Here is a 21,541-nt window from a genome sequence, read left to right on the forward strand (position 1 = left end):
AACAGCAAACATGTTCGTATAATTCTGTATTCGATCTGGTAGATCATTTATGTAGACAGTAAAATTTACCGGTGCAAGAACTGAACCTTGTGGTACTCCACTTGTGACATTGTCCAGTCCAATACATTGCCTCTGATCACTGCCCTCATTTTTCTATCAGTTAGAAAATTTTTCATCAATGTTAAAAGCTTACCTGTCACTCCTCCAATATGTTCCAGTTTCCAGAACAGCCTCTTAAGTGAAACTCTGTCAAAAGCCTTTTTTAGGTCCAGATAGATGCAGTCAACCCAACCATCTCTTTCCTGTAAAATCTCTGTGGCTCGATCATAAAAACTGAGTAAATTCGTTACACAGGATCTTCCAGATCGAATACCATACTGATTGTCTGATATTATATCGTTTTTCTCTAGGTGTTCTACCCATTTTGTTTTAATTATTTTTCCAATATTTTGACTATTACACTTGTCAATGATACAGGTCTATCATTGAGGGGGTCTTCCCATTGCCACGTTTGTAGATTGGAACTATTTTAGCCTTTTTCCACACATCTACAACTCCTGTACACAGGGATGCCTGAAAAATCAGGTGAAGTGGAATGCTGAGCTCAGGTGCACATTCTCTCAGAACCCATGGTGAAACTCCATCTGGACCAACTGCTTTGTTTTTACATAGCTCTTTGAGCGTTTTTCTTTCACTTCATCTCTAGCCACCTCTATGTGCTCTATGTTGTTCTCTGGAGTTATTATTGTGTCTGGTTCCCTGAAGATTTCATTTTGCACAAACACACTTTGGAACTTTTTGTTAAATGTTTCACACATTTCCTTTTCATTTTCCATGAATCTGTTTCCCATTTTCAACCTCTGAATTTTATCCTTTACCTGCAGTTTGTTGTTTATGAATTTATAGAATAGGCCTGGTTCTGTTTTACATTTGTCTGCTATCTCTTTCAACAAAAATTTCTGCCTCTCCTTACTGCCGTGTAGTTGTGTTTCGCATCTTTGTATTGCTGGTATGTTTGGGGGTTTGGCCTCTTCCTATAGTGATTCCATTTTTGTGTCTTTTGGTCTCTGGCCCTCTCGCAATTTCTGTTGAATCAATCCTGTCTCCTAGTTCTGCATCTCTGTTTTGGTATAAATATTGTTGTGCGTTTATAATATATTTCATAAAACTTGACATACTGTACATCTCATTTACTTCATGTTCTAACAGCACGTCTTTCCAGTCAAATTCCTTAAAGAAATGTCCGAGTTCCCCATAATATCCTCTCCTGAAATCAGGTTTTTCAATTGCTTCAACTTCATTTTCATCCAGGTTATAATGCATTGCATACTTTATTCCCAAAAAGACCTGGTCACATTTACCCAAGGGAGGAAGATACTGAATGCCAAATATATCTTCCACTTTCCTGGTAAATATCAAATCTAGCATGGAGGGAACATTCCCTTTCCTCATCCTTGTAGCTTATTAACATGTTGAAAAACTGAATGCTTCCAGGATGAGATTTTCAAATCTACAAGTCCAAAAATCCTCTGTTCTAGCTTCATATACCTCTCAGTCTATGGATTTCATGTTGAAGTCGCCGACTTCCAACAGTCGTGATCTATCTTTATCCACTCTCGCTATAATCTCTCATTATTGTTATAAAACCCTCTCGTTTATTATCCAGCTCCTCCTTTGTCCAAGTGTTGCATGGTGGTAGACTATATGCATTTATGATCATTAGTTTATCATCCTGATTGCATATCTCTAGTGCTATTATGTCAACTTCTCATGGATTGGTAATCATTGTTTCATTTACCTTTAGGTGTTCTTTCACCAGCACAGCAACGGCACTGCCTTTCCGAATTTTTCTGTCCTGTCTCCAAACTGAGTAGCCCCTTGGGAATATGACCTCATTTAAAATATCATCTTCAAGTCTTGTCTCCGGGAGTGCAACAATGTCTGGTGTCTGCAGCTGTATTACATCACTTAACTCCAGTATCTTCGATCTCACTCCATCTATGTTTGTGTATGCAATTTTCAGGAAAATGTTACCCTCACCTTATTCATCACTCCCCCTCTCTCTAGTGATTTTGTTGGTTTGTCTTTTTGTATCATTTTACAGATCTGCCTGCCCCTATCACTTTGTAGAAAAAAGAATTGATTTCTTCTTCATACCTGCTCTCATTTAGACGTTTCCCTCTACGAGGTTCAGTTTCAGTTTGTCTCTGTCTTCTTTTGAAAGATCTCGTCTTAACCACCACATTTTCCCATCCTCATCACTTTGTAATTTTCTGGTATTCCTTAGTATTTCTTCCATCTGTTTGGCACCATTTAGGGTGATCCTCAAGGGTCAATCTTTCCCTTTTACATACATGTTAATTCTCCTGTAGTCGCAGACATTCTCTATGGTCGTAAGACCTTTCCCTAGTTCAACAATTTTATATACTACTTTCTCTTCTTCTGCAACTCCTTCTGACCTGGATGTTATCTCCTTTTCTTTACAACCAAAAATTATCAGGGACTTACTTCGATCGACTGTGTTTTGCTCCAATTTTGGATTTGATGGCAGTTCCTTTCTGACTTCCTGCCTAATGTTTGTTTAAAGCTCGTGGCTGCATTGTTTAGCTTAATTTACTGCTTCTTCTATTTTTTCCTTCTCCTTGGCCACTTGTGCATAGGTGAGTTGCATACCCTTGCACTGTTCTATTCCTTGTGTAACTTCGTCCATCTGTACTGACAAAAGCTGTTTTTCCTGTTGGATTTTCTTACCTTATCTATTGTAGTCATTTATGTTTAAATTTGCTTTATCTTCTTGCAAAGTTATTTTCAATTGTTTATTTTCCTCTTACATGGTTTTGCAATTTGTTTCCAATTGAATCTTGTCCTTGTATTAGGTCTTTCACTTTCTGCTCAAGACCTAATATTTTGCTACTCAAGTGGTCATTACTTTCTTTCAATTTGCTGATTATTTCTACATGATAGTTAACTATAATATCTAATATGGCCAGCTTGTTGTGTAGACTGTTTATATCAATGCTTTCCTAATTGAAACTACCAAACTCTAGCTCTGTTTTGTTTTTCATCTTGCTGGCGGCCATCTTGAATTTTGTCGTCGGCACTTTTAACACTAGGACAACTTTTTCTTATCCAATTTTTACACTTCGTCTGGCACAGTGTTATCTCATCAATTTTCCCAAAGCATTACACCTTTATGGTCCTTGGGACACCACTCACTATCATCAACCTGTTCTACAATACTTAGGATTGTTGAAATATCCTGGAGCTCCACTGATGCAGGTAAGATGCAAGGAGTGTGTGTGTGACTACTGTGTACGTGGCACCGTTTCCTGACTGCGAGGTTCTCACGGTAGATGCTTTTCGGCGAGACTGGTCATGGCGGGGGTTCCTGTGTGTCTTCTGGCTCACCTGGAATCCTATCTGGGAAGACCCCTTATTTTCATCCCATGGTGGCCGGCCCAGCCTTGGTTTCAGGCGCTACTTGCTCGATGTCCAAACCCGGGTGTTTTTCCAGAGCTCCGCATCTTTCAGCAGGTTGGTCCGTTAAGGTTCTTTCTGGTTTGACCTTCTCCGCATTACACATCTGGTCTTTCTGACGCGTGTGTATCACCATTTTTATGGTGATCACCTGGAATCATTTTTATGATGATCATTTTTATGGTGATCAGGTGGCTAAATTGCTGGTGTCCCACCTGCGGTCTTCTTCTGCCATTTTTATTTCTCTTCGTAGGGTTTCGTCTGGGTCGGACAACGTTGTTTGGTCATTTTTCTCTTGACTTTTTCTGGCTCGGCATCTTTTGCTTCTTCTTTTCATGCGAGGTTGGTGGAGCCTCTGCTGTTTGTGTTCGGGGTGGATGTCACTTCTTCTCCATTACGCAAGCTTTCTCATGCATTTTTTTCACCTCCGGCCTGCTCATGAGCTGCCTTAACCTCCTTGATTTTTGGACTGGGTTCTTTCCTTTCTTTTATCACCTCAGTTTTGTGGTGGCCCCTTTGGTTCTTGATTGTTTTTGGTTAGCAGTGTTTTTGTTCTTTTGGTTCTGTTGGTAGTTTTGTTAATTTGCTGCAGACTCCTTTCCTGGCAAAGATTGAGATGGCAGGCTTCTGGAGGGGTCCAATAGTTGTGGATCTTTGCAGCTTTGTGTTGCTTTGGGGCTTCCCCATCTGTTAGACCCCCCTCACCCCCTGCAGGGGCCTAACAAGAAAGGGGTTAATGGGACAAAGTTTTGCTTGTTTATTTGCTTTATGGGGGGAGTTCTTTTGCATTTTGGAGCTTTGGAAGATGTAGGTAGCACGTTTCAACTAAGCAGTAATTAATTTTGATTCGCCTACCTTTCTGGGTGCCTTCCCTGGTCGATTGCAAGAGAACATACTTTACATGTAAAGTGCTCATGGGCTCATTGCTCCCTGTGCCTCTTTGAGAGAGCCAGATTCTGTCTCATAATCCCTGGTAGGTATACAAAAAACTCTGCCACTAATGACATTCAAGTAGTATGGCATCTGATCAGTAAGATAGCTTCAGGGAGCTTCTGGAGCTCTCACAGAAACTGGCGTTTCATTACATTCAATGCTGATTTTTTTCCGGGGTATCCTTGAGACTGTGACTGTGTGTACTTCAGTGTTTTCTTGCAATTTGGGAGGGGTCAACCCTTAACCCTTAAGCCGCAGAAGGAGCCCAAGTTGCCGCGAATTTATTTTCACAGCATTATTTACAGTATCTATGGTGTATTTTACAACCATTTACTGCTCCCCGAAGCTATCCCCAGGCTGATAGGGATAGTCCTAACTTTTGGCATCAGTCGATGTGGGTGGAGTTCTAGGCCTACCGGGGATCACGGCCAGAACCTGGCCCCCTCAGAGAGGCACAAGGAGCAATGGTCCATAGAAATGCACATGTGATTCTGGAGCATTCTACATCTGCCATCGACCGGGACAAGTCCCCAGAAAGGTAAGCTCCTCAAAAAAACCCCTATTCTGGTGAAACCAATGAAAATAACATCACAAGTGGACAGAACTCCCCCAATTGAAAATGAGCAAACGAGCATGACATAATACGAGCTGCGCCACATGTCTGCGCAGCTCCCTTCTCTCCGGGAGGGGGAAGGTGGAACCCCAGACCCTCGAGCTGGCGATCCACACCTCAGTTCCTCGGCTAATGGGATAAGGCTTGGCTGTTGTGACTCCAGATTCTTATTTTGCTGTGCCTGGGTTCAGTACTTCTTTTGGATGGTGTGCGAGCTAGGAGTATTATTCCTAGGTACTCGGGCTTCATGCACTTAGGGCTCTCTTCCCTAAGTGCCCTGTAAGTACTGTCCTAGGGGTTTGGGGTTACCTTCCACAAGTTACCTTGGGTCTACCTCTGTTGGTCTTTTGCTGCTTGGCGATTGACCGCCCCGAGTGTTTTGAGGAGTTTCCTCCCTAGTTTGCCCTGGGGTAAGTGGTAGTTTTTGCAATGATAGGGGTGTGGGGTATTGCGTAGCTAGTTTTCACCTATAACAGCGAACGGCTCTGTTCCCTCTGGGTACACTGTCCTCTTGTGAGGTTTTTCTTTTCTTTTTCTTTTTTGTCTGGCTGGGGGGGAGGGATCTGCCTTGGTGTTCCACCCCCTTTATATTAGAATTGTTTTTGTTGGTGGTACCCCCCTGCTTCGCCCTCGTGACTGGAGATGTCCCGAAGGTTCAGCTTTAGCAGTGTTGGTTGGTAGCTTGGGCGCCGGTTAGCAATACTCTACCTGGGATAACCCTTAGCAGATCCAGTCTAGGGGCTCTGGAAACCCCATGGGGGTGCTCGGGTCCAATGGATGTGACCCCTGAGTCTCCTCTCGCTTTTTGTGAGTTTGAAGGTTGCTCTGTCCCCTTGTCTCAAGGCGATGCTCATTGTTTTTGCCTCCGTCATGCTGCCTGCTGGGTTGGTGACACATTCGACCCGAGTCCTGCGAACTTTGTTGCTTGTTTGTGACTCAGTTCACCCAGTCTGATGATAATATTCAGGAGCAGGCAGCTAGCGCATTGCAAGATAGGCTTAGGTTGCTGCAGCGCGCTAGGTTGGTTGCTTCTCCAGATGCCCCAAGGCTACCCTGTCTTATTTATTGGGACCCAGACCTGGGGGGTGTTGGTCGCTTCATAGTTAGTTCCATCCACGCCCCCTCGTTCTTCCTCTGCTATGGTTCATTCGGTTCCTCCCTTTCCCTGCTTCTGGCTCCTAAGCGTCTGAGGGCTTCATGGTCAGGGCAGGGTTTAGAGGTTTCCAAGACTCTGGCAGTTTCGGGGGTTGCCTCTTCCAGGGTGGCTGCGGAGACATTCCAGTCAGTTCCTCCAGCCATACCTGGTTGATACATGGTTGATGGGGTTCTGGGAGTTCTTCTACTCCTCAAGCCCGGCCCGAGGTCAGGCTTGACTTGTGAGAGTTTGGTCCACTAGGCTGTTGCTTGGAGCGGCCCGCAGGCCCACATACCCACCACAGCCCGATTGGTCCGGCACTCCTTGGAGGAATAAATCTAGTTTCCTCCTGAAGATGTCCACGGTTGTTCCGGCAATATTTCTTATGCTTGCTGGGAGGACGTTGAACAACCGCGGACCTCTGATGTTTATACAGTGTTCTCTGATTGTGCCTATGGCACCTCGGCTCTTCACTGGTTCTATTCTACATTTTCTTCCATATCGTTCACTCCAGTACGTTGTTATTTTACTGTGTAGATTTGGTACTTGGCCCTCCAGTATCTTCCAGGTGTATATTATTTTATATCTCTCTCGTCTTCTTTCTAGTGAGTACATTTGGAGGGCTTTGAGACGATCCCAATAATTTAGGTGCTTTATTGCATCTATGCGTGCCGTATATGTTCTCTGTATTCCCTCTACAGTATTTCAGCAATTTCTCCTGCTCTGAAGGAGGAAGTGAGTACTGAGCAGTACTCGAGACGGGACAACACAAGTGACTTGAAGAGTACAACCATTGTGATGGGATCCCTGGATTTGAAAGTTCTCGTAATCCATCCTATCATTTTTCTGGCTGTCGCAATATTTGCTTGGTTATGCTCCTTAAACGTTAGGTCGTCAGACATTATTATTCCCAAATCCTTTACATGCTGTTTTCCTACTATGGGTACATTTGATTGTGTTTTGTACTCTGTATTATGTTTAAGGTCCTCATTTTTACCGTACCTGAGTACCTGGAATTTATCACTGTTAAACATCATGTTATTTTCTGATGCCCAGTCGAAAACTTTATTAATATCAGCTTGAAGTTTTTCAGTGTCTTCAGCCGAGATAATTTTCATATTGATTTTTGTGTCATCTGCAAAGGATGATACGAAGCTGTGACTTGTATTTTTGTCTATATCTGATATGAGAATAAGGAAAAGCAGCGGTGCAAGGACTGTACCCTGAGGTACAGAGCTTTTAACTGCACTTGGACTAGATTTTATATGGTTGACCATTACTCGCTGAGTCCTGTTTGACAGAAAACTGAGTATCCAGCATCCTACTTTACCGGTTATTCCCATTGACTTCATTTTGTGTGCTATCACGCCATGGTCACATTTATCGAAAGCCGTGTATATCACATCAGCATTCTGTTTTTCTTCTAATGCCTCAGTGACTTTGTCGTAGTGCTCAAGTAGCTGTGAGAGGCACGATCTTCCCACTCGAAATCCATGTTGGCCTGGGTTGTGAAGGTCATTGGTCTCCATGAAATTGGTGACCTGACTCCTAATCACTCTCTCAAATACTTTTATGATGTGCGATGTTAGTGCAACTGGTCTATAATTCTTTGCCAATGCTTTGCTCCCTCCCTTGTGTAGAGGGGCTATGTCTGCTACTTTAAGTGCATCTGGTATCTCCCCCGTGTCCAAGCTCTTCCTCCACACTATACTGAGGGCCTGTGCTACTGGCACTTTGCATTTCTTTATAGATATTAAATTCCATGAGTCTGGACCTGGGGCCGAGTGCATGGGCATGTTTTCAATTTCTCTTTCAAAATTTAGTGCGCTCGTGTTGATATCAGTTATATTTACAGGGCTTTGAATATCCCGCATAAAGAAATTGTCTGGATCTTCCACTTTCATGTTGTTTATTGGAGTGCTAAACATGTCCTCATACTGCTTTTTTAGGATTTCCCTAATTTCTTTGTCATCCTCCGTGTATGAACCTTCACTTGTACAAATAGGTCCAATACTGGCAGTGGTTTTTGCTTTTGATTTCGCATATGTGAAGAAATATTTTGGATTTTTCTTTATTTCCCGAATTGCTTTCTGTTCTAACTGCCTTTCTTCAGTTTCATATGAGTGTTTCAATTTCCGCTCGATTTCTTCAATCTCCCTATTTAAATTATTCCTTCTTTGATGGGAAATTCGTGTCTGCATAAGCAGTTCCGTTATTTTTTTCCTGCGTTTATAGTGTCGTCTGCGTTCTCTTTCTACGTTAGATCTCTTTCTGGCTTTCCTCAAAGGAACATGTTTCAGACAGACTTGATACGCTTCAGAAGTCAGTTTTTCTATTCCTTCTGTAGGACTTGTATTACTTAGAACAGTTTCCCATGGAATGTTTGTAAGTTCCCTGTTTATTATCTCCCAGTCTATCCTTTTATTATTAAAATTGAATTTACTGAATAGCCCCTCTTGCTTTATCAACGTTTTAGGTCTATTCTGAGTATTGATGGTCGTTTGCACTTCAATGAGTTTGTGATCTGAGTATGTAGTATCTGATATCGTAATGTCTCTGATAATGTCTTCATTGTTCGTAAAGACCAGATCTAAAATATTTTCATTTCTCGTTGGCTCCGATATCTGCTGATTGAGTGAAAATTTGTCACAGAATCTAAGTAGTTCTCTAATCTGTGGTTGGTTAGGTCCCGATAGATTTCCTGGTATAATATTATTGTTTGCTATTCTCCACCTGAGACTAGTCAAGTTGAAGTCACCTAGGAAGATAATATCAGGTATCGGGTTCTCCAAATAATCAAGGCTATTCTCTATTTTGTTTATCTGTTCCTCAGCCGTTGCATCTGGCGGTTTGTATATTAGAATAATCACTAAATTTATTTTCTCTATTTTTAATCCCAGTACCTCTACCACCTCATTTGTAACGTTTAGGAGCTCTGAGCATACAAGGTCTTCCCTAATATACAGACCCACTCCTCCATGTGACCTAATTTTCCTATCACACCTGTATAGGTTATATCCTGGAATCCAGATCTCACTGTCCAACAATTTCCCTGCATGGGTTTCTGTGTAAGCTCCAAATACTGCATTTGACTCCGTGAGAGGTCATTTATGAACTGTACTTTGTTGTTTGTTCTTGTTTTCAGTCCTTATATGTTGGCAAAGATGAATGAGGTTACTCTATTAGTGATAGTTTGAATGGGAGACTTTTTCGGCAAGCCCATTATGCGTGGACATAATGAGTTTGTTCTGACCAGTACTGATTGTTGTCGGGCAGTTGTCTGTCGTAGTTGTAGTTCCCTTTCGGTGGGTAATTGTATCTGTAATTCTGGAATGCAAGTGGATCTGGCAACCAGTTCCATACACTCTCCATGCTCCTCCTTTTGAATTCTCTTTCGGTCTGGTATAAAAAATTTATAGAGTTTCCAACAAATTCATTATCCTGCTTGCCGCTCTTTATGTAGCGTTCCGTGCCTTTCACGTGAAAGTGTGGGTAGCTGAGGTCATAGCATTTTCTGTGCTCCAGTGAGATTTGGCACATGTCAGGATGGAAAAACCTACATATTGATCCAAATCGACACTCATCTTTCCTAAGCATATTTAAACATTTTTTGGGATGTTGGTAACTGCATTCTAATCCTTTCTTATTACCAGCATATCTATGTCTGCATATGCCCTTTGCATAAAATTTGCATAAGTCTGTCCTTCTGTTCTGAATTGCTCTATCGGGAACCGTCGTAGTGTCTGTACCTATCGAGCTGTCAGTGCTGTCTGTTACACTTTCTAGTTTACTGTCATCTACATCCGGGCCTATTGAGTCAGAGTTTACAACTTGGTGAGTTTCAGCCTCAGTTTCATCCCTGACTATAGCCTCCGCCCCTGGTATATTAGAATTGTTGTTGTTCCTTTCCCACTCCTTCTGGATGGCTGGTAGGCTTCCAATGAATGATGTTTTCCGATCATGCATCATGTTATCTAGAAGGTTTTTTAGGATATTCCAAGCTGGCAGGTCATTTTTACACACCCAGAGCAAGTGACCAGCTCTCAGTGCCGTAGTGTTACTCATAGCTTTGGTTTCTGACCAGTGGGCCCATCCTCTTCCTGCTATTCCATCTGCCCCATCTTTCTCTTGTGAGGCTGGGGCTTTGGAGGATGACTCAGCCCTGGGGCCTAACGTGGGGGTTTCCAGGGTTGGGGAGGAGCTCTCTTGGGGGCCTTGGGCCCCCAAGAGAGCTTACTGTTACAAGGAGTGGGGTTTTCATTTTCTCCCCATACTTGGATTTGGGTTCGGCTCCTCCCCGGGTTCAGTTCCATGTCCCTGCGGATCCTTCGGTTCCTTCCATCCAGAGGTTTTTGGCTTCTCGCATCTCTCCGGCTGAGGTGCGGGTGGCCATTGTGGCTTACCTCCTGCGCGACCCGGATTATGCCTTTATAATGAATCCGTCTTCTTTCAGGTTTGGGTCTCCGTCTCCATACTGGATTCATTATGAGGTTCTGTAGTCATCCTGGCTAGCGGACTGCTCTATGTTTTCACTGGATGCTTGGGACACCTTCTTTCGTACCCGCACGCTTGAGTGGCGTGAGGCATTGACTGTGGTCCAGGTTTACCTGGGGGAGACTTTACACACCATAATATGTGCCTCTTCGCTCTGGCACTTCTGAGGGTTGCTGGTGTGGTTCAGCTTCATGTCCAGGTCCCCTCCTTTTCAGCAGCGCTTGTGGCTGAGGACTTGCACGCATGAGGTTCGTTGGCTTCAGTCCCGTGTTTATTTTCCCTAATTGAGCTGTCTTCGGATTGGCTTACGGAGGATGTAGAGGCACTTGGGGGCCGTTCCTGGCGCCTTGGCCTCAGCTGCTCATGCGTCGTCTGCACTTTTGAAGCTGTTTACGCCAATCCTGCGGGATGTGCTGTTGCGTTTTTTCATTGTGAGTCTCGCATGTCGGCAGGTAGTGCTCGCTTCCTCCTTGGAATCCGCTTGGGCCCCTGGCTCTTAGATTGTCTTCGTCCTTTTGTCCTTTGTTGTTTGTTGCTTCTGCAGTCGAACAGTATATGCAGGTGGTCTCTTCCAGCTGCCGCTCGATGTCTGACCTGTTGGTTCTCTGGGGGTCCAGGGTGGGTTCTTCCCGGAGGGTTTGTACCAGGGCCCACAGTTTTGCCCATCGAGGTGGGCCACAGGCACCAGTTTCAGAGCAGGTGCAACCTTCAGTCCCAGCTGTGCCTAGTTGGCGCGGTGCTCGCTCTGTGAACAGGTCGGGTTCTTGAAAGGGGCGTTAGCCCTTTTGCAGTTCGCTTTATTGACAGGGCGATGGGGAGGAGGCTTGCTCTGTTTGCTCATGCCTGGTCCCACGATTCATAGGCTTTTCAGGTCGTTTCTTGCGGCCTTCGGTGGCGTTGGGTGGCTTCTCCTCCGTCGGGGTGTTCGAGGCTGGCCCTCCCTGCCTCTCCTCCTCAATGCCTCCCTCTATTAATCCCTGCACCCACTCCCTCCCTCTCTCCCTCAGGTTGGTATCCAAAAATATTTAGTTTACGACTCTGGACGATTGAGGTCAGTGGCTTGTTTCCATGTGAGGGCCCACCGATGGCAAAACAAACCCAATACCGACCTATGGTTAAATCGACTTCTAGACCATTATATGAAGCTCCAGATACTGGTCTCCCAAATTGATCGATGGAACCGGCAGATCGGTAAATAAGAGGTCGTTAAATTGAGTGGATACTGAAGTTTCCTGGGGGTTCTTTTGGCACTTTTTGTCTCTTCGTAGAATGTCTTCAATTTCTGATTGGGTTGTTTCAGGACCTTCATCTTATGCCAAATACTGTCATCTCATATCATACGGCAGCCCATCCTCCAAAAATGGGGAGGTAAATGTAACAGCACAAATTAGTTCAATTATGTACTATTCATAGCAGTCAGGAATTGTACTTATTTTCACTTAGTATTAAATCGTACTGTCAAATATATTGTGAATATTTGAGTTTTCCTGAAAAGCTGAATAGAAAACAACGACCTCACCTAACCGTCTTAGTGTTTGAAGATAAGCATTTTATTGTTTCTTAATTATAATTAGTACTTAACCTATAGCTATATTGATTTTACAATTTTATAAAACTAATAAAACAAAACTAAAATATATCAATAAATTGTAAAGTAACTCGGGATATTTTCAAATTTTGTATAAAATTTCTATTGTTTAATAAAACTGAAAAATAAATTCCTGATATTTAAAACTTGTGTATAGCGAATTGAACTTGAAAACTTCATCCTAAAATTTTAAGTGTCTCAACAGAAAACGAGGAGAATAAATGGGGAGGTAAATGTAACAGCCCCATAAGTGCAATTATGTACTACGTATGACAGTAAGGAAATGTGCTTATTACACTTAGTATTAAACCGTACTGTCAATTCGGAGGATGGGCTGCATACGGCGCTGGAGGAGCTGCTTCAATTTGCGCTTGGGGCAGATGTTACTTCTCACTCTGTTCTATCTGTTCTATAAGATATCTCATGCACACCCAGAAAATGGCATTTCATTACATTCAACGATGGTTTTTTGGGTGTGTGGAACAGATTACAGGTAATTCAATTTCACATTATTTCTTATGGATAAATTCATTTCAGTTTACAAATTTTTGGGTTATGAACCATCTCTGGGAACGGATTAAATTCGAAAACTGAGGTTTCACTTTATATGATGTACTCAGTTCAGCGACATTTACTCAAATTGTATATATACAATTTGTGCAGCATGGAGTTAATTGAAAGTGTTTCACTGTAAACATTTGTCATATGTATTTGAACTAAGTTGTTTCCTTCTTTGCTCACACAGATTACAGTAGAAGGAAGAGAATATCAGACAGACCACATGACTAATGTCACCCCGCATCTCCTCTCTCTCGTTGGAAGAAGTCTCCACATGCAAAAATATCATCCCCTGAACCACATCAGCCAGCGAATAGTGCATTACATGTACCAGAGATACGTCTCATCCCGTGGCAACCCGCTCTTTTCTGTTCACAACAACATCCATCCGGTTGTAACTACTCATCAAAATTTTGACTCTTTGCTCATTCCCAAAAATCATGTTAGTAGACAGAAATCTGACAACTATTACATTAATGAAGGTCACCTTCTGCGCGCTCACACAAGTGCTCATCAAGTAAGTGTTTAGATAGAAATTTCTCATGTTTTATTACCTAAGTGTGGTTACAGGATTAGAGCTATGCTCCTGGTGTCCCATCTTCCCATTACTTTTTGTTATATGACACTTTAAAACTTAAGATGGTTTTTCCCTCACCACCTTGTTCCAACCATCTACCACTCCTGTTTGCAAAAGTACATTTTTTAATGTTTTTGTCAGCCTTGTTTCCTTCCGTTGAACCTATGTTCTCTTATTCCTGAAGTTGCAATTTTCTAAAAAACTGTTGTCAGTTTTGTTGATTCCTATTACTATTTGTAGTGATAATATCACTTCTTTTAATGTATCTTCTGGCCTTAGTATATTTAATGCCTCTAACCTCTCTTCGTAGCTCTTGTTTTCAGTTCCGGAATCCATTAATCTGCATGTCTTTTTCACCTTTTCAAGTTTATCGATGTGCTTCTTGAGGTATGGATACCATACCACCGCTGCATATTCCATCTTTGGTCCCTTACCTTTAGGTTACCTTGAGGGTTAACTTGAGGCCTCTTCATTGCTGGACTGGTCAACCAGGCTGTTGGATGCGGCTGCTCGCAGCCTGACGTATGAGTGACAGCCTTGGTTGATCAGACATGGATGGTCTAACAAAAGTTGTGAATAATTTCTTTATCCACTGCACTGCGCAACCTTCTTTGAGACGCTAGGTCAGTGGTGCGCAATGCGCCCCAGGGCGCTCGTAGGTATAATGTGCGATTCAAAACTGTTGGGTACAAAATGGATGGCTGAGGCCTCCAGTGATTGTCTGCTGTTTTGAAAAAAATCTCAGCATGCCCCAGGGCCCGGGGGACCCTCAGTTTCAAGGAAGCAACCATGTCTGACACATCGTCTATGAGCTCCCAGTCCACGGTCAGCCGCTGTGCTGCAAAATGACTCTCAGAGGAGGAAATATGGAACATATTGCATGATGAACTGCTTGTTGATGATTTTGTCTACAGTCCAGAAAAAGACGTAACACAGAGGCCTGACAAGTGAGGGGGGGAAGAATGAGTTGCACGATGTCAAGAGAGAGTGTACTGTATGCGCGCCTCGCCCCAGCCTCCCACGCCGCCCTGGGTCAACATTGCTAGAGTTACCATCACCATCTGTGTCACCTGACGTGAGTTTATTTGGTGATACTACATGTAATGAGTCATATTTGAGCTTCAGTGACGACATAGGCTCAGATACAAGCAGTATTGTCGAACCGAGTGCAAGCGGCTATGTTGTTACTAGGTGAGGTTTTGCTTCTCCAGCACCTCACTGAGGCAAGCGCCAGCGTGTCACGCGGCCCGAGGAAAATGACGACAGTGCGCCCTCGATATCAGGTGTTCATGGTAAGCCTTTACTACGCAGAAGAGCCACAGGTGTTGGCACCTGTAATTACCTAAGTGTAGTTACAGGATGAGAGCTACGCTCGTGGTGTCCCGTCTTCTCAGCACTCTGTCATATAACGCTTTGAAACTACTGACGGTTTTGGCCTCCACCACCACCTCACCTAACTTGTTCCAACTGTCTGCCACTCTGTTTGCAAAAGTGAATTTTCTTATATTTCTTCGGCATCTTAGTTAATTAGTTTAAATCTATGACCTCTTGCTGGTGCTCACCAGCACCATGACCTCTTTCTGGGCTGGTGGTGCTCGTGCTCGTGCTGGTGCTGCCCATGGTGTTGGCGTCAAAACCAAAAACACAGGTGTACTCTTCTGGCATGATTGTGAGAATTTTGTCCCACAAATTCCAACATTTAAAGATACCGATGTTGGTATGACACCCATATTCCAATATACTGATGATGATATGATTGAAATTTATTATTTTATGTCATATTTCGATCAGGAATTGTGGACCATCTCGTTGCAGAGATGAATGGATATGTTCAGGAACTCATTGACTCTGGAATTTTACCTGCTTCTCGATTGACACGTTGGAAAGACACAGCTAATGAGGAAATATGTGTTTTTAGCATTGTGCATGATGATGAGGCATTCAGATAAACTCATGATCCAGGATTATTGGAGCAAAGACAGCCTTGTTCCATCCCCCGTGTTCAACAGGTACATGTCACGTGATAGGTTCCTGCTGCTTCTCAGGTGCCTGCACCTTGAGAACAATGCTAGTGAAGACAGCCACATCAGACTGTGGAAAGTGTGGAAGATATTTAGTGATATGAGAGGAAAGTTCTGTGACTATTTTGTACCAGGACAGAATGTCGTGATGATGAATCACTAGTCCTCTCAAGGGATGACTGGTGTTCAAGAAGTACATTCCATCAAATTGGCATTGATTTGGACTCAAGTTTTTCGTGCTATGTGACTGCGAAACTGGTATAGTCATGGACATGATACTGTATTCGGGTACAGACGTTGACATACCAGGTCAAGATCTACATGGGTTCTCAGGCAATGCCGTTAAAACACTCGTGGAATCATTGCTGAACACGCAGCATATCCTGTACACTGACAACTACCACACCAGCCCCTTGCTCACCAGATTCCTCCTTGACCACAACACTGGCATATGTGGCCCTGTCAAGGCCAACAGGAGGGAAATGCCAGTGTCTGGCATTGGTATTGCAGTGGGTGAATGCCAGCTGCGAAAGTGTGAACAAATGTTATCAGTGTGCTGGAGGGACAGACGCGAGGTGAATATGTTGACGACTTCACACCAGAGCCATGTTGGACAGTGGCAGAGTGAACTTTACAACAAGACTGCCAATGTGTAAACCTGAGGTGTCATTGACTATAATGTAAATATGCGGCTAGTTGATAAATGTGACATGATGGTTGGTGCTGTGTGTGCGAAAATCTGTGAAGTGAAGGAAGAAATTATTTTTCCACCTCATTGACATTGCAGTGCTGAACTGTTTCAACATGTATCTCCAGAAATCTGACAAGAGCCCCCCCCCCCCAATATGTACATTCAGTGTTGCTCTAGTGTCACAACTACTGAAGTATGAGGGGGAGGGCTGTATTGCAACATGTGGGGTGGCAGCAACAATGCCTCACGCAGTTCCTGACAGACTCAGGAGTAAAGAATACCTTTCTGTACACAAGCTTGGTTATATGCCAGGCACAGGCACATGGGACAAGGGTAAATGTGCCTGCATTGTTTACAAGAACATACAACGTAGGGAACGCAAGTGAAGATCCATCTGCACCTGGTGTGTTGAGTGCAAAGTTCCCCTATGCCCCGTTGACTGCTTCGCTGATTATCCATCCCGTTCTCGCACTTTCTTTAAGTCAATATTGACTTATTAAATAAGTGCATATGTGACATACTAATTTATTGTGAATATTTTAGTTTACCTTGAAAAGCTTCATAGAAAACACCGACCTTACCTAACCTTCTTAGTATGTTAAGATAAGCATCTTATTGCTTCGTAATTACAATTATTACTTAACCTATTATAGGTATAGGTTAAGTATTAATTGTAATTACGAAGCAATAAGATGCTTACCTTAACCCTTAAAGTGTGCATCACGTCATATGATGTGTTGGACGTTGTTCCAGTCAACTGCGCTTCACGTCATACGACGTGTTGGAGTACTACGCAAGATTTAAACGGCCCGCGGATACACGGGATTCACCACACCTTCATCAGGGCTCTTGTAAACAGACGGCATTTTTTTTAAAAATCGTGGGCCAAACTCCCGGGTGTTATTGGCCTCAGTATTGAGTGAGCAACCAAGCCTGACGCACGCAGCATGAGCTAACAGCACTACTGTTCAGCTTGTGACCACAGCATCGCCTAAAAATGCCAAAATATACTTGTTCATGCTATTATGTAGCGATATTATTACAGAAGACCCCTGACTGATAAAACTGACCAGGGTTCTGATAATAGCAGGATCGTGGTGATATTTAGTGCTGTGCGCCATGGAGGGAGGAGTAATGCTGTGGGAGGGAGGGTGGTGGCAATGTCTTCTGACTGTGTGTGTCCACCTGTTATTGAGTGCACTCACCATACCAGCTTAGTGGTTCGCTATGGTGAACACAAATGTAGATATTTATATATAACATGTGTGTGTATAGAGGGTATAAACAGCAAGAGAAGGTTGGGAGCCGCCATTTTGGTGAGGGCAGTGGCGTCGTCTGCATGACGCCACCGTGCAGACTACGGTGTTATTTACTGGTTACCACGATGGTCTTTGGGCACCTTACCAGTTTATTTGTACAAGTATGGTGAATAAAACAGGTAGATATTTATATATAATGTGTGTATATAGCATAATAACACCACACAGTATTGTTGGAGGAGAAATATTAGTGCATCTGGCCTTGAGGGCGGCAGCCATCAGCTGACTGAGTGAGGTCCTACGTCTTTGTGCCTTTACTCACCATACAAGCTTAGATGTACAGTTATGGTGAACAAAACATGTAGATACTTATATATAATGTCTGTATATAGTGAATAAAAGCAAAAACAGTATGGTGGGAGGAGAATGTGGGCGAGCGAGGTGTTGAGGGAGGACGTGAGTGGCTAGCTGGTACATGGCGGTCACTCCTTGTTACTTTTTGACTCATAATACCAACTTAGTGGTTCGTTATGGTGAACAAAACATGCAGATACTTATATATAACCTGTGTATATAGTGTAATAACCGACAAAGTATTTGTTCCCTGTTTGATGAACATAATTGAATCAACAATATGCACACCATATTTTTGAGTACAGCGATGATTCACTCATTTAATTATATAAATATATCACACTACACACTATTGAATAATATTACAGCAAAAAAACTACGAAAAATCAATCAGAGACATTGAAATAATTAGGTAATTATCTCTTTGTGGCAACTCCGGCCTGACAGCTGGCGAGCAACAGACCGCCTGGGACGCACGCTGAGTCAGCGCCTATTTTTTGGCAGACTTCCCCGCCCTATAGCGGGCAATACCTGTATATGCCACTTACGATTTTTTTATTATTTTTCCCGTGATCAGTGAACACAAATTAACAGGTTAGGAAGAAAAAATATATATTTTTTTTTTTTTCAAAATTACATGCGCCTGTAGGGAAGAAAGGATATTATACCCCTAGCATGTTAAGGGTTAACATACTAAGAAGGTTAGGTAAGGTCGGTGTTTTCTATGAAGCTTTTCAAGGTAAACTAAAATATTCACAATAAATTAGTATGTCACATATGCATGTATTTAACACTTTCGCGCCCCCTGGGATGGTAAAAAAAAAGCAGTATGTGCGCGCGGCGTTTTTGCCGCGTAAGCGTAAAAACAAAAATGTGTATACTCTTTTTACTCTCCTGACCTTAGTTCTCGAGCTACGTATTTCATTTTGGTACCAACGTGTTTGCAATAAAATTCTCTAGAAGAACATCAGTAAAAAAAGTCACGAAACGTATAGGGATACCAGCACCAAATAAATAACTACGAAGATGACTCGCCGTGAGCTCCCAACAGCAACAAAATGTTTTTACTCTTGGGATTGTTATCACCTCCACACTTGTCCTACAGCGTTAATTTTGGTATCAATGGACTCGCAATGAAATTCCCAACACGGTGATATGAATATAAACGTAGAATAATGATTGCGGCCCACCCGCAAGAGTGTGGGAAGTGGTGAAATTGTTACCCGGTATCGGTGACGGGACGACACATGTGCGATACGGCGCTTTGAAAGTTTATACTTATTTCACTGTCCTGACATTATTATTCTATGTATGTCATTCATTTTTGTATCTATGTGTTTGCAATAGAATGTTCTATGAGCCCGTAGGTAAAAAAGATCAACAAAGCGTAAGATAGAATAGCCCCAAATATAAAACAACGCTGGAACGTATCAGTGAGCGTCAAACACACACGAAATGTTTTTACTTTTGTTATGTTTGTCAAGTTTATACTTGTTGCACACAGTTATTTTTGGTTGTACATTGATCGGAATAAAATTCCCTAAACAGACATATGCATATAATACATGATATGGGGAAAGCATTACCAGTATAAACGGCTAAAGTCACCCACCTGCAACCCGTTTGGGACACTCATGCAGACACACGCTACACCCAAAAAAAAATCTATGAAGGTTCGAGTCTACTTATGGCAGTTTATGTGATACAGTGTTCATTCTGGTATCAAAATACAAAATACATTACCAGTATAAACGGCTAAAATCACCCATCTGCAACCCGTTTGGGACACTCGTGCAGACACACGCTACACCCAAAAAAAAATCTATGAAGGTTCGAGTCTACTTATGGCAGTTTATGTGATACGGTGTTCATTCTGGTATCAAAATACTCTTTTCAGTTTGTAGTTCATGCGATTTTCAGAATCAACTGAATCGCTGGAGGTTCAACATTTGAGTCAGAGTCATCTGACAAAACCGTCTCGTCAAATGGCAGTGTGCCAGACATCTCGGGTTCTGATTCGGTTGCTGCTTCAGCTTGAGGTGTTAAAGTGAACAAAGGCCGCCTCACACCAGATGGTCCAGGAGTTTGCATGGCGTCAGCATAGGCAGGACCTGTGTCATCATTTATGTCTGGAGCGTGCCGCAAGTGTTGAGATACTGTTGCTGTTTGAGGCCAATCTTCCGGGTCCCAGCACAATAGGGCCCAATTTGCCACCTCGTGGAACTGTAGCAATGTTAGCTTTTTCTGGGGGGAGCCCCGTCGTCTCCCCAGAGCTTTACCGGCTGATATGCTAATGTCAGACTTTGGCATCAGTCATGTGTATGGAGTTCTAGGGCCTACCGGGGACCACGAGCCAGAACCTGGCCCCCTCAGAGAGGCAAGGGGAGCAATGGCCTATAGAAACCCCCGTGTGGTTGGAAGCATTCTATGTCTGCCATCGACCGGGTCAAGCATCCAGAAAGGTAAGCATTCCAAAACAAACCCCTATTCTGGTGAAAATTGCTACCTAAAGCCGAACTAGTGGATAGAACTCTTCAACAGAAAACAAGGAAACTAGCATGACGTCATACGTCACCGCGCCGCTGTCTGCGCAGCTCCCCCCTCCCCGGGAGGGGGAAGGGGGAGCCCCAGACCTCCCACGCCGGCTATCCACCCATCAGTTCTTCGGCTGATGCTATAGGCACCGGTTATGTGCTCCGGCTCCAGTGGTTGTTTCAGCACTGTACCTAAAGTGTGGTGTCTGTTTTCTAGGTGGTGCGTGAGCCGGGAGTGTTTCTCCAGTACTCGGGCTGCATGCGCCTAGGGTTCCCTTCCCTAGGTGCCCTGTAAGTACTGCCCTTGGGGCCACCTTCCACAAGTTCCTTGGGTCCTGCCCCTGCTTGGCCGTTTACTGCTTGGTTTTCGGCCGCTCTTTGTGTGCTCGGGTGTTCTGTCTCCCTTGTTCGCCTTAGAGTAAGGGGCAGTTTTTGCACTGGTGGGGCGCAGGGTACTGTGCAGCTTGTCTTTACCAATCATAGCGGCCGGCTCTGTTCCGCTTGGGTACGCTGTCCTCTTGCGGGGTTTTCTTTTTCTTTTTGTTTATCTACCTGGTGGGGGGGGGTCTGCCTTCGTTCTTGCCCCTTGTGTCCCTTGTGTTCTGTGTATTTTCTGGTGGTACCCCCTCCTAGGTCCCCGTGAGTGTACACGTCCCGGGGGTTCAGCTCTTTGAAAGTTGTTTGGTAGCTTTGGGTGCCGGTTAGCAGTACCCTGCCTGGGATTACCTGAGCGCGAGTCCTCTTATAGTAAACGCTCGGGACCCTGGGAAACCCCTGGGGGCGCGCGGGTCCGATGGATGTGACCCCAGAGTCCCCCCTCGCTTCCAGCGAGTTTGAGGGTTGCTCTCACCCTTTGTCTCTGGGTGACTCTCTGTTTTGCCTCCGTCTACTGCCTGTGGGGTCGGTGACACCTTCGACCCGGAGTCCTGCGAGTTTGGTTGCTCATTGGGGCTCGGTTACCCGGTTGTGCTGACAAAGCGGGTGCGGGCAGCAGGGGCGTTGCACTTGAGCCTTGGTGGTGGCAACGTTCTCGTGGTTTCCTCCCCGGGAGCCCCGGGGCTGCCCCGTTATAGTTCGTTTTGGGACTTGGGGGTGTTGGTTGCTTCGGTTCTATCCACGCCCCCTTGTCTTTCCCCTGGTTCACCCTTCCTGCCTGCATCCGGTTCCTTACCGTCTGTAGGTTCGGGGCGGGGTTTTTAATGGTGTTGAGACGCGGGCAGTCTTGGGGAATTCCCCTTCCGGGGTAGTGATGGGGGCATTTGAGCCTGTTCCTCCAGCCGTGTTGTATGAGTCTGCCAGTGGGCTCC

General features: G+C 44.0%; 1 protein-coding gene across 1 annotated transcript in view; it reads left to right on the forward strand.

The window, feature by feature from the left end:
- LOC138349839 (probable phenylalanine--tRNA ligase, mitochondrial) overlaps positions 1-21,541 on the forward strand; it is a 109,616-nt gene that overhangs the window by 80,712 nt on the left and 7,363 nt on the right. The window contains exon 3 of the mRNA XM_069321290.1: positions 12,986-13,315. Within this exon, the coding sequence (XP_069177391.1) occupies positions 12,986-13,315 (330 nt within the window). The remainder of the gene's footprint in view (positions 1-12,985; positions 13,316-21,541) is intronic.

Source organism: Procambarus clarkii, chromosome 9, assembly GCF_040958095.1.
Source record: "Procambarus clarkii isolate CNS0578487 chromosome 9, FALCON_Pclarkii_2.0, whole genome shotgun sequence".
Lineage (NCBI taxonomy): Eukaryota > Metazoa > Arthropoda > Malacostraca > Decapoda > Cambaridae > Procambarus > Procambarus clarkii.